The sequence below is a fragment of the Erpetoichthys calabaricus genome, chromosome 14, assembly GCF_900747795.2.
Source record: "Erpetoichthys calabaricus chromosome 14, fErpCal1.3, whole genome shotgun sequence".
In the NCBI taxonomy this organism is placed as follows: domain Eukaryota; kingdom Metazoa; phylum Chordata; class Cladistia; order Polypteriformes; family Polypteridae; genus Erpetoichthys; species Erpetoichthys calabaricus.
The window spans coordinates 104253164-104266829 of NC_041407.2; the positions used below are offsets into that span (position 1 = coordinate 104253164).

At 39.0% G+C, this 13666-nt stretch overlaps 1 protein-coding gene across 1 annotated transcript; it reads right to left on the reverse strand.

Annotated features, from left to right (window-relative positions):
• Positions 1-358: 358 nt before the first annotated feature.
• g6pc3 (glucose-6-phosphatase catalytic subunit 3) lies at positions 359-9973 on the reverse strand. Its single transcript, XM_028819331.2, has 6 exons — positions 9604-9973; positions 6461-6567; positions 5949-6039; positions 5057-5175; positions 4740-4881; positions 359-1423 (listed from the first exon to the last, which is right to left on the reverse strand). The coding sequence occupies exons 1-6, from the start codon at positions 9819-9821 to the stop codon at positions 1063-1065; spliced, it is 1038 nt and encodes a 345-aa protein (XP_028675164.1). The 5' UTR covers positions 9822-9973; the 3' UTR covers positions 359-1062.
• Positions 9974-13666: the final 3693 nt, after the last annotated feature.

The following is a 13666-nucleotide window of genomic DNA, read 5'->3' on the forward strand; positions in this document are numbered from 1 at the left end:
GGTACGGTACCTTTTTTAAAAATTGGGTATACCCTGCAACATTGCTTTAATACTCCAAATACTCAAGTACCTCTAATTTGTCAAATGGGGTGCACACCATATGTTACTTCAATCACTTTATCAGTTCCAGCAACAATCCAAAATTTCTTACCTCACTATTTGAGCATTTGTACTCCTGATCTTGTGTCTTAATGGCCTGGTGCGTCTACATAATGAAGGACTCTGTCACTCTTTCTCTTAGGCCGTACCCTTTTCAGTGCCACCTCAGCTTATTACCAGTTTTTCAAAATTGGCCCAAGCTCACTGTTAAAAGCAAAATAAGACACAACTCATAATTTTACATTGAAATGCACAACTGTTTTTGTTTTAATTTATGCAGTTTTTAAATTAAACATTTTTGTATTTTTACATTTGTTTGTTAAACGCCACATATAAAATGTGTGGATTGAGGGTGGTGCACACAGATTAGAGACTTCTGTGCTTGGTAAATATATCAAGCTGCTTGGCTTATTGTGTAGCGTGAACTTTACTGTCGACAAAACACTCGACTGCACTGACGCCCTCTCTGCTGAAGTTTAGGGAGCTGTAGAAACGACCGCCTTTGTCTCTGCTGCTGTCACAGGTGCAAGTTGTTTTAAATATCTTCAATATTGTACATTTAGACTCCAAAATTAAAAGCAACACATGCTGCGTACTCTTCTTTAGACAGACAAAAGTCACCCCAGCTTCCTGTTACCTGAAAATGAAGACTTTGTCCATCAGATGCATAGGCAGACAAAACAAAAATAAAAACTGCGTTTTTCACATTGATGCTGTGATTTTTTCTTTGTATAAAAGGAACCCTATACTTAGTTCTTTGGCCCGAGGGGGAAAAATTGGCTACTTTTTTAGCATAAGCAAAAGTATTTATAATGCCATTTTTTTTTCCAGTTTCATTTTTAATAAATTATTGCTTATAAGCAACAGATAAATATCATCATGAGGAAAATTTCCTGAGGAATCCAAAATAAAAAGTTGCTGTAAGAGAAGGTTGCTATGAAAGAAAGTTCCATCCCACTACATTTACTTCTGTTTCTGATCCCCATTCCGTGACATGTGTTTGGTAAAGCTGTGCACCAGTCCAGGGATAAAGGCAATCACAATTAAAGGCACCAGAGTGTTCTTCACAAAGAACAGAAAGTAGAACAGCAACGTGGGGACAGTGGGCAGTGGAAGTCTGTTCACATGATACAAGGCCATAGATGAGAACGCCAAGCTGAGAGCCCGAGGTGCTCGGGGAAGACTCCAACCCCCGGGTTTCAAATACAGTGCAAGGCCAAGGCCAAGGGCAGCACCACAGTCACGATTCAGGGACGAGAAAGGAGCCGTATCCAGTCGAATCCACTCGGACTTCATGCACCACTTCTTAGCCAGCTGGATAGACCTACAAACAGAGGGGGAAATTGACAGTGTAAATGTGACATGGGCCCTTGCCTCTTTGGACTGCATACTTTGTGGAACTGAAGTTTCACCTTAGTTATGCATTATTCATGTACTCATCAGGTTTCAAGTTGACTCGATTATGTTGACCTGAGCTTGTATGCCGCTTTTGAGAAAACTGCTAAGTTAATAAAGGTAAAGTTAAAGGAGTGCTGGGAGAAAGGAACCCAGGTGTGTGGCCATTCCATTTGTACTTACTGTACACACTGAAGATATTCTTACATTTAAATAACTTTTTATTAGACTACAGCAACATTAACATCTCTATTTGAGTACAACCAAGACTGCCAAGGTAGTTAGTTTTCATCCAATTGTGCAAATGTTAAGAAACTGCCATGTGATGCACCAGGCCCAGTGACTTAAAATACTATCACAACCAAAACTGACATGTAAAGGGTATGCCTTATGTATTACAAGTTGTTTGAAAATGACTTAAAATGTTTAAATATATTTACTGTATCTACATAAAATACAATGCTTTTTACACAGGTGGCGCAGTGGTAGTGCTGCTGCTTTGCAGTAAGGAGACTGGAAGATTGTGGGTTCGCTTCCCGGTTCCTCCCCCTTTGTGGATAGCACTTTGAGTACTGAGAAAAGCGCTATATAAATGTAATGAATTATTATTTATTATTATTATTATTATAAATACCAAGGCTTTAAAGTTTTCTCATCTACAAATTTACAATTGATGATTGGAGCTCCCTGGCATCCCCAGTTTGTTCTCAAAGGGTTTAAGAGGCAGAAATGTGCACGTTCACCCCTCAATTGTTCTGGTGAAAAGGTAGAAGTAGGGACTGAATAGAAATAATTAGGAACTATCTTAGATAATAATTGGAATTTAAAACAAAAAAAAACATTAAATGCAATAAGTGCATATTTTTCATGTGTATATTTGGACACTTTCAAGTGGACAAGCAAATTAAATCCTTTTATCGGAGTATGATCCAGTCTGTCATCACTTTCAGCTTCATTATTTGGTTTAGAGGTTTTAAAAACAAAAATGTAAAAACAGCAGATTACAAAACATGTAGCTAAAGTTACTGGGGTTGATGTAGATGATTTGGTTAGGTGTGGGTCAGAGGGCAATGTTCAAAAGACTGGAAAACCTCTCAACTGATGACAGACACCCGTGACACACACAGCTTAACTACAGTACATCAGAAGGAAAATCACTCCAGAAATTCCAGTTGGAACAAAAACCAGCAGCTACTCAGAATCCCTACGACTCTATGACTGAGTTTGGGCAAACTGACAACTGGAAACTTAATAAAGGGAATATGTTGAATACATTTGATTTGATTTGATTTGATTTTAGAGTCCCTTACCAGTGCAGTTGTTACTGTGTCAAACCACAGGAAGCCAAGTTCAAATGCCTGCCTAGTCTCTGTCTGTTAGCACGTTCACTTTATATCTGTGCAGGTTTTTCCTCTCGTACATCTTTAGGTTTATTCGTGATGCTAAACTGGCTGAAAATTAGCAAGTGTGGGACTGTACACAAATGTACCATGCATTGTAATGGCATCCCATCAAGGTAATATTTTGTATTAAAACCTAAGTAGCTGAGGTGGCTCTGCCTCCCACAACCCTGAATTACAATAAGTGAGTTCTGAAATGACGTTAACTACTTTCAAAGGATACATTATCCATTAATTTCATGCTAACAAATACAATTTTTGTTGAAACTCCACACAATCTTGAGATAGCCTACTGAGGTTGACACAGTATGTGGGTTAAACCTGACAGATGCCATAAACTGCTGTTCACATAATTATCTCTGCTTCTAGTATTGTATATATTGACAATAATTTCTAGGATTCTATTGAAAAAGCATAGCAAATTTGAAAAAAAAGAGTAATTGTATCTCCTTTTTTTACGGATATATTGCATGTAGTTTAACATTCTATTTTCTATGAATTCTTGGAGTGCATTGATGGTTTGATCTTCCGTGTAGGAATGCCAGGTAACTGTTATAAGTCAGAGTTCACCAGTCTGTTTTTCATTTTGAACACATTTATTTGTTAACACTTTATAATATAAAAAAAAAATGTTCACCAAAAAAAATCCCAATTCTCCACCTAGCATGGAATGTTATTACCGGTTTCTTTCTGTCCCACATAAAAAAACAAGACTGGATGTTGTGTTTTACTTAACTCAGGATGTTTTGTTCTCTGGCTAATCACCCAGAAATAAAACAACATGTCATGACTTTAGGGTGTCAGCCTACACAGACATCCTCCGGTTGTGATGCCTATTTGTGGGTTTCCACACACAATCCAAGACATGCTGTTAACAAATTGATCCAGTGCAAGGGTGTGCGCTGATGCTGTTGGGTCGTATTCAAGACGCTCTCCTGCTTTACAACTTTTACTCTGGGATATGCTTTGAAATCCCAAATTCATCAGGTAAAATAAATAAAAGATAAAAGGTGCTGGTGCAGGAATTGAAGGGCTGTACTGTCATTTGTTACATTTATGGTTATTTTGTCACCCACTTTCCTACAAAAAAAAAAAAATAAAATCCATGAACAAACAGTATGTAAACCCTGTAAGTTAGGTCTCTATGCTAGGATGAATGGTGCAATAAACCGAAGGATGATAGGAAGCTGTAGCTAAAACTCAGTGATACTGTAGCTGAATGTCTAACAAAGACAAATCGTACTAGAAGGCCGCAGGTTTATTTCTCACTAATGGCATTGAATAAGTTACTGAATCCCAACTGATTTGTAAATTACATATTGTTAAGTGAATGCCCAGAATTTGAGCTTCACCCAACTCCACTCCAAGTTTTTCACTCCTTTATTTAAGTTATCATTAGCAGTGAAGCACTAACACCTTTCAGAAATATATAGTCATAAGTTTTTGTTTTCTCATTTCCCTCATTTGACTCACCAGGATGGGCGGCACGGTGGCGCAGTGGGTAGCGCTGCTGCCTCGCAGTTGGGAGACCTGGGTTCGCTTCCCGGGTCCACCCTGCGTGGAGTTTGCATGTTCTCCCCGTGTCTGCGTGGGTTTCCTCCGGGCGCTCCGGTTTCCTCCCACAGTCCAAAGCCATGCAGGTTAGGTGGATTGGCGATTCTAAATTGGCCCTAGTGTGTGCTTGGTGTGTGGGTGTGTTTGTGTGTGTCCTGCGGTGGGTTGGCACCCTGCCCAGGATTGGTTCCTGCCTTGTGCCCTGTGTTGGCTGGGATTGGCTCCAGCAGACCCCCGTGACCCTGTGTTCGGAATCAGAGGGTTGGAAAATGGATGGATGGATGGACTCACCAGGATAGGTTAACTCCATTGTACTCCAGGCCACAGTGCAGGAGCAGTGCCCCAAGCAGAAGTCCCAGAGAAATGTGCACAAAAAATTTCAGAGGCTTTCCTTCAGGGACCCATCGGCTCAGAAACCAACCCAGAAAAGCTCCTAAAAAGAGACAAATAGTAATATATTGTAGTACCAAACAAAATACAATCATTTTCTGTACCTGAACATTAGTAGAGCCGCACAGTGACTTTATTCTATCCATGCCCTAAGTCTTGGTATTTAACCTTAACACCCAGCATAGATTCTTCAGTGTTTTAAGGTGCAAACTACTAACCTGTCAGAGATCCTGCTAAAACTTGATGTGGGAAGTGAGCAAGAATGAAGACTCTGGAAATACACACTGCCAGCAGAATGGGCATGTAGAAGAGGAAGGGAAATATCTTCAAAAGAAAACTGCAAACAAGCATAATTTTTACATAAAAAAGGATATACTTGAGTTGGGCTGAACACCAAGATCAAGAAATCAGCATTTTCAATTTCAGTTATTTTTTTTTGACTAAACTCCCGGATCACAATCAAGAATCTCCAGCTTCGGCTGGGGAATTCACAGGGTCTCTAAGCTCAGCCGAGACACCTATAAACTATCCAGTGTGCCACACTGCAGCAGCAGCAGCATTTCACACATTGCCTGGTATATATTCTCCCTTGTTACAGATGCACAGGTGCCATCCTCAGTAGATGTTGAACCACCTCAGCTGGTTTCTCGTAATGTAAACCAATAATGGCTTTACGCTGAGCTCCTCTCGACTGTTAGGCTCCTTACCCTGTCATGGACAGTGAGACCCATGACATTCTGAAGAGGTCCTTGTCTGGCTGCTTGCATCTCTGAATTTAGGTTCTAGGTCTTAAATGCCAATTTTCTGTTCCATTTATTTCAGCATCATGCCTTTACCAGCTGGAGGGCACCACAATGTGGTGTGCCAAATTGTTCATCAAATGTAAAGCACTATTACAAAAATAAAATTAAAAAGAAAAGGAAAATGCTTGTGTTTTAAAAGCAGGGGCCAATTAAGTATATTGGGGATAAATTATGAGAGGAAAATTAGAAACAAACTCTGGCCTACAGTACTTGCAGAAAGTACAAATAAAATGTCTACTGGACCTATTCAGTCTGAACATGCTACCCTTCCGGAAGCCAGCTATAGTGCAACTGATATGTGACTGACCTTCCACTCCAGGCGTAAAGTGAGGTGGACAATGACGTAACCATAACCCACAAGACTGCACCAGTCACCATGGCATGTCCAGAGGGACTACCTACAACAGGAGGCATCAAGTCATGTTCTTTTAGAATTGAGTTTAAAAAAAAAGGAAGAACGCAGCCTACTTTTTCACTGATGAATAATGTTTGTAGGTCCCAGAAGTACTATTGGATCTTCGAAAAGGTCCTTCTTTCAGGCAATTCTGTTTACATATAGTATTCAAGCACCTTGCAGAGCTACAGTGTTAATTCACATAAACTAAAAAGGTGTCTGCCCACTAGCAGCCAAAACAAGCCAAAAAAAGCCACGGTAACAGTTAATGTAATGTTTTTCATACTGCTGTTCATTTGTGTAATATTTAGGGAAAAAGTCAATATTCACAATGACTTATGTATCACACAGCACCACTGTTTGATATAAGAATAGCTATCAGTAAATAGCCTAAGAGGTCCACAGGAATTGAAAGTATTACACACCTGGGCCAGTTTCACATGTTGAAGAAAACTGGATTAACTCCGGAGACTTCCCCACAAACTGTCCCGACTCACCAACCCACCAGAATGGCCTCTCGCCAAAAAGCAACCTGCAAGAATTCAAAGAAATTAATAAGAGCAGCAAAAGTGAAAAATCTGCAAATAAGGTAAGGTAAACATTTTGTGTAATGCCATGATTGCTAAAAAAAATGTATTTGCTGAACTAGAGTTGTATAGATTTGCACAACAATAAAAAAATAAAGTAATACTGAATATGAATATGTAGCAGAATGGAAGAGACAGGAAAAAATATAATGCTGTGCTACACATGTAAGAATTTAAATATGAAGCTGCTTTAAACTGAACATAAGTATGTTACTATACTTTTATAAATGATATTTTGGAGATGGAAATTGCACCCCATGAAAAAACTGTCTTAGTGATTTCACCCCCTGTCCACTACAAGCTGGTGTACACAACCACATAAAAAGGCAGACGGGATGCTGTAACATAGAACACCCACATAATGCAATCTTGAAGCCTCATGTGGACTACTTGGTGCAGTGGTGCTATGGAATGTCCATGGATAAGACATCACAATGGGTCCTTGGCTGTAGGGTATGAAATATGAAGAAAGATTGAAAGAATTAAGTATTTGTATACTTAGCAATTTATTAGGTGAAAATTTGGAAATTGTACACTCTTTTTTTATTTTCAAGAACCAGAGCATTAAAACAGCATACAACTCAATCAAAATTAATAATAACATAATAAATACATTTTACTTCTAAATCAATCCAGAGAAAACAAAAGAAAGACAGAAACAGAAAGGGAATAAAAACAAGACAAGATTCAAACCCTCTCATGAAAAACAGAAAAAGATGAGATATACGAACAGAAAAAGCCCATCTAACTTTTTTAATTAAATCCATCCATCCATTTTCCAACCCGCTGAATCCGAACACAGGGTCACGGGGGTCTGCTGGAGCCAATCCCAGCCAACACAGGGCACAAGGCAGGAACCAATCCTGGGCAGGGTGCCAACCCACCGCAGTTTTTTAATTAAATAAAACAATTAATAGTTTAGAAGTGTCAACCACAGTCCCGAAAAGCTTAACTTAAAATTATATTAATAAGTTCTTGACATGTTTTAAAAATGTTTTGGATATCTTCTTGAAGACAGAATTAGATTTTGTTTCTAATTTGAGGTACATATAGAATGCCGCTTACCCATTGAGTTATAGAATGTCGGTTGGAAGTCTTCCAGTTAATCAAGATAAACCTGCATGCTAGGAGAGGGCTAAGAGGGTATTATAATTTATTCTTCCCTATGCACTTTAATCACATCCAGGAGTAACACCTAATATCACCCTTAATGCATTAGGTGTGATTGTGAGACCAAGGCTACCTGAGAAATGTTTAAAGATTTATATCCAAAATTACGAAAATATATGACCTAATGATGCTGGAACTAGATGGCAATGCGTGAAAGTTTGATTTTGCCGCGGTGCACATTTTAGAAAACATAAAATGAGACCTTTCAAATAGCATCACAGAAAAGGAATGGAACTCAGACATATATAACAAATTACTTCTGTATGTGCCCAGCATTTCATAATTCACCTTAAAATCTTCCACCAAACATATATAACTTAGATTTGTAGCATTCTGTGACAGAGCTCATCATAAAGGGTGCCATACATTTTTTGCTCCATTTCGTACCTTATATGAAATAATCCACAAACACTTTGAAATCATACAAATATGCAAGGAGATATATACAGTAATTATTCAAACTGTGCTTTTGTGGTAAAATTAGAAGAGCTCCCTTAGGTAATTGGTGGCAGAGCTAACGACACAATATGCTATATGAATCCTTCCCAGCTACAGAATTCAGTTTAACAGCTTAGCCTGGCAACATGTGGCACAATGCAGGTGCGACTTTTTGATGGAGCATTCATTCACTGCGGGGCACACCAACTTCATACAAGCACATTTACTAATATTGGACCTTTTTGATATCATCCAACAATGTAACCTAAATATTGCGAGGATGTGGCAGAATATACAAACTCCTCAGAGGCTGACTCTCCTAAAACGCTTGAGGCAGCTGCAATAATTACTTATATCGAACATTTATACTGTAATGTTAACCGGTTTATTAAGAAGTTAAGTGAGTGGATGCCATATAGAAATTACTATGTAAATAGTACTCTTAATTTTGTAAAATAATCAAAAATCGAATGCACACTTTACACTTTAACATGATCAAGTTTTCTAAATATCTTCTTCTTCTTTCAGCTGCTCCGGTTTGGGGTTGCCACAGAGAATCATCTTCCTCTGTTATCCCATCACCTGCATGTCCTCTCACACCACATCCATAAACCTTATCAAGCTTTCTAAATATGACGGTACTTAATGTCAGACTTGGTAAATATTGACTCATCAGATGTTTCTTTCTAATTGCATTGAAATAAGCAAGGGCCTTCCATTGTCAAGGAGTCAGTGAATGGTCAAGTACAGATTATGGAATGGAATGATTAAACCCCAAAAAGGGAAAATCTAAACGGATTAATACTGCGCCTTTCACAGCTCGCATAATCACTTAATTGTCTAACTGAGCAACTGACCTCCTTCGTTACAAAATGAGGATCCGCAGGTCAGTCAATACACCACTTTAGCAGGATGTGTCTCAGTTTTGAAAGAAAGGTGGGCAGCCTCACTTTGTTGTTGGTAGCTGGAGCGTCGCAATCGGAGAGAGCTGCCAGTGTGGTAACATATTAGGCAAGAGAATGAGATGCCGTAATGAAAAAGATATTTATGTATGTTTTATGAGAATCAATGTGCGGGCAATGAAATTGCAGTATTGCACGTGCTTTTACGTCTTTAAATGTCACTGGTGTATATAGCGCCTTACATTACGAAAACACATACCAACACAACTTACAGCGATCGCACTCGGCTAAATATGCAAAACGTCAAGTACAACTATCTTCATATTAATTTGTAAAAGTTAAGAGGCCTGTGCCTTAATGCTTTTGTGTTTTAGATCGACTCACAATTTTTATATTGTCCATTTTCATGTCAAGGTGATCAGACTGCAAACCGCCCGGCATATCATCCCCACAGCCCAAGGACCCGCTTACCACTTAAACACGAGATTGAGCCACTCCGACAGAATCGCTACCCACAGCACCCTGATGCCCGTCCGCCTATTCAGAAAGTAAGCGAACGGGAAATAGAGAAGGAACGCCGCTTTGGGGTCCCCCATATGGGTCACTACGAGCCACACGCTCTGATATCCGATGAGGTGCTTCTGCAAAATCTCCGCGACGCGGATTCCGTGGATGTAAGCCGCCTGCATCGTCAATGCGCAACGTGAATAAATCAGGCAAAAAGGTCGAGCTCCAGATGTTGCACAAAGACCCGCTTCAGCAGCCCACTGTGAACGCCGGCCAGTGTGGGCGGGCAGCTGCTCTTCTTCGGCATCGGCTGGTAATGCGGACTTCCTGTCGCACTCCCACCTGATCGAGCGGGCGGGCGCGTGCGCGTGCGCGAGAGCATTCACTCGCCCGCCCGCCTTTTCTTCCCGCCAAGTAGCGTAGACAACTCGAGTCGGAGCCTCAACTCGGCTGGAGCGAGAAACGCAAATGAAGTCGGAATTTACTGTAAGAACTGAAACGTTAAACACAAACAACTAGATACATAAATGTTAAGTAAAGTATATAATGGATAGATAAATAGGCTGATGTGAAATGCACTGTGTGATAGATAGATAGATAGATAGATAGATAGATAGATAGATAGATAGATAGATAGATAGATAGATAGATAGATAGATGTGAAAGGCACTATATAATAGATAGACGTGAAAGGTACGATATAATAGATAGATAGATGTAAAAAGCACCATATAATAGATATATGTGAAAGGTAGTATATAATAGACATGTAAAAGGCACTATATAATAGATAGATGCGAAAGGCACAATAAGATAGATAGTTGTAAAAGGCACTATATAATAGATAGATAGTTGTAAAAGGCACTATATAATAGATACAGTAGATGGATAGGTAGATGTGAAAGGCACTATATAATACAGTGGTGTGAAAAACTATTTGCCCCCTTCCTGATTTCTTATTCTTTTGCATGTTTGTCACACAAAATGTTTCTGATCATCAAACACATTTAACCATTAGTCAAATATAACACAAGTAAACACAAAATGCAGTTTGTAAATGGTGGTTTTTATTATTTAGGGAGAAAAAAAAATCCAAACCTACATGGCCCTGTGTGAAAAAGTAATTGCCCCCTGAACCTAATAACTGGTTGGGCCACCCTTAGCAGCAATAACTGCAATCAAGCGTTTGTGATAACTTGCAATGAGTCTTTGACAGCGCTCTGGAGGAATTTTGGCCCACTCATCTTTGCAAAATTGTTGTAATTCAGCTTTATTTGAGGGTTTTCTAGCATGAACCGCCTTTTTAAGGTCATGCCATAGCATCTCAATTGGATTCAGGTCAGGACTTTGACTAGGCCACTCCAAAGTCTTCATTTTGTTTTTCTTCAGCCATTCAGAGGTGGATTTGCTGGTGTGTTTTGGGTCATTGTCCTGTTGCAGCACCTAAGATCGCTTCAGCTTGAGTTGATGAACAGATGGCCGGACATTCTCCTTCAGGATTTTTTGGTAGACAGTAGAATTCATGGTTCCATCTATCACAGCAAGCCTTCCAGGTCCTGAAGCAGCAAAACAACCCCAGACCATCACACTACCACCACCATATTTTACTGTTGGTATGATGTTCTTTTTCTGAAATGCTGTGTTCCTTTTACGCCAGATGTAACGGGACATTTGCCTTCCAAAAAGTTCAACTTTTGACTCATCAGTCCACAAGGTATTTTCCCAAAAGTCTTGGCAATCATTGAGATGTTTCTTAGCAAAATTGAGACGAGCCCTAATGTTCTTTTTGCTTAACAGTGGTTTGCGTCTTGGACATCTGCCATGCAGGCCGTTTTTGCCCAGTCTCTTTCTTATGGTGGAGTCGTGAACACTGACCTTAATTGAGGCAAGTGAGGCCTGCAGTTCTTTAGACGTTGTCCTGGGGTCTTTTGTGACCTCACGGATGAGTCGTCTCTGCGCTCTTGGGGTAATTTTGGTCGGCCGGCCACTCCTGGGAAGGTTCACCACTGTTCCATGTTTTTGCCATTTGTGGATAATGGCTCTCACTGTGGTTCGCTGGAGCCCCAAAGCTTTACAAATGGCTTTATAACCTTTACCAGACTGATAGATCTCAATTACTTCTGTTCTCATTTGTTCCTGAATTTCTTTGGATCTTGGCATGATGTCTAGCATTTGAGGTGCTTTTGGTCTACTTCTCTGTGTCAGGCAGCTCCTATTTAAGTGATTTCTTGATTGAAACAGGTGTGGCAGTAATCAGGCCTGGGGGTGGCTACGGAAATTGAGCTCAGGTGTGATACACCACAGTTAGGTTATTTTTTAACAAGGGGGCAATTACTTTTTCACACAGGGCCATGTAGGTTTGGATTTTTTTTCTCCCTAAATAATAAACACCATCATTTAAAAACTGCATTTTGTGTTTACTTGTGTTATATTTGACTAATGGTTAAATGTGTTTGATGATCAGAAACATTTTGTGTGACAAACATGCAAAAGAATAAGAAATCAGGAAGGGGGCAAATAGTTTTTCACACCACTGTAGATAGATGTGAATGGCACTATATAATAGATAGGTAGATGTGAATGGCACTATATAATAGATAGATGTGAAAGGTAGTATATAATAGATAGATGTGAAAGACACTATAAGATAGATAGATGTAAAAGGCACTATATGATAGATAGATGTAAAAGGCACTATATAATAGATAGACAGATAGATGCGAAAGGTGTTATATAATAGATAGATAGATGTGAAAGGCACTATATAATAGATAGATAGATGTGAAAGGCACTATATGATAGATAGTTGTAAAAGGCACTATATAATAGATATATGTAAAAGGCACTATATAATAGATAGATAGATGTGAAAGGCACTATATAATAGATAGATAGATAGATAGATAGATAGATAGATAGATGCGAAAGGTGTTATATAATAGACAGATGTGAAAGGCATTATATAATAGATAAATAGATAGATGTGAAAGGCACTATATAATAGATAGATGGATGCGAAAGGTGTTATATAATAGACAGATGTGAAAGGCATTATATAATAAATAGATAGATAGCTGTGAAAGGCACTATATAATAGATAGATAGTTGTAAAAGGCACTATATAATAGCTAGATGTGAAAGGCACTATATAATAGATGGATAGATATGAAAGGCACTATATAATAGATGTGAAAGGCATTATATAATAGATAGATGTAAAAGGCACTATATAATAGATAGATGCCAAAGGTGTTATATAATAAATAGATGTGAAAGGCACTATATAATAGACAGATTGATTGATTGATGTGAAATGCACAATATAATAGAAAAATAGATAAAATTATGTGAAATGCACTGTGTGATAGTAGACCCGATAGATATCATTTTATATGTCCCCTGGGGACATGACATGCAGGAAATAGTCCTCGATTTTCACAGTGGTGGGGAAATAAAACCCAAAAGGCACTGCAGGAATGTGTGGCACAGCGGTTAGTGCAGCTGCTTCACTGATCCAGTAGCTTGGGTTCAAATTCCGTGATTATTTGGTGTCCATGTGGACTCTACATGTCATCTGTCTAGTATGCTGTAGTTATGGACTCTCAGATATTCTTTGTGGTTGTATTGTACTAGGATTTGAAAGTTTTGGATTTTCTCTAAGCTTGGAATGCTCTAATGCTAAATATTTGTATAAAAAGTATTGTTTATGGTTCTTAAGGTGACTTTCTGGCAGAGATGTGTTTCCACTGTCACTCCAACACTTTCATTTAATGCATAAACATTTTCTAAACTATGGGGTTGCTTCTTTACCTGGCATTACTCATAGCAGCTTGGTGTTGGATGGTTAATACTTTGCAGTCTGTGTGTTTTCCTCCATCATCCGTTAAGATGTGTAGGTTAGGTTAAACACTGATTCCCATTGTCTCCAGTGTGTATGCATGAATGAGCTATGCAATCGCAGTTGACAGATTTAATGGTTTCACGCCCAACTGAGCTATTCAATGCTATTTTTCTTGAAATTAGGTGT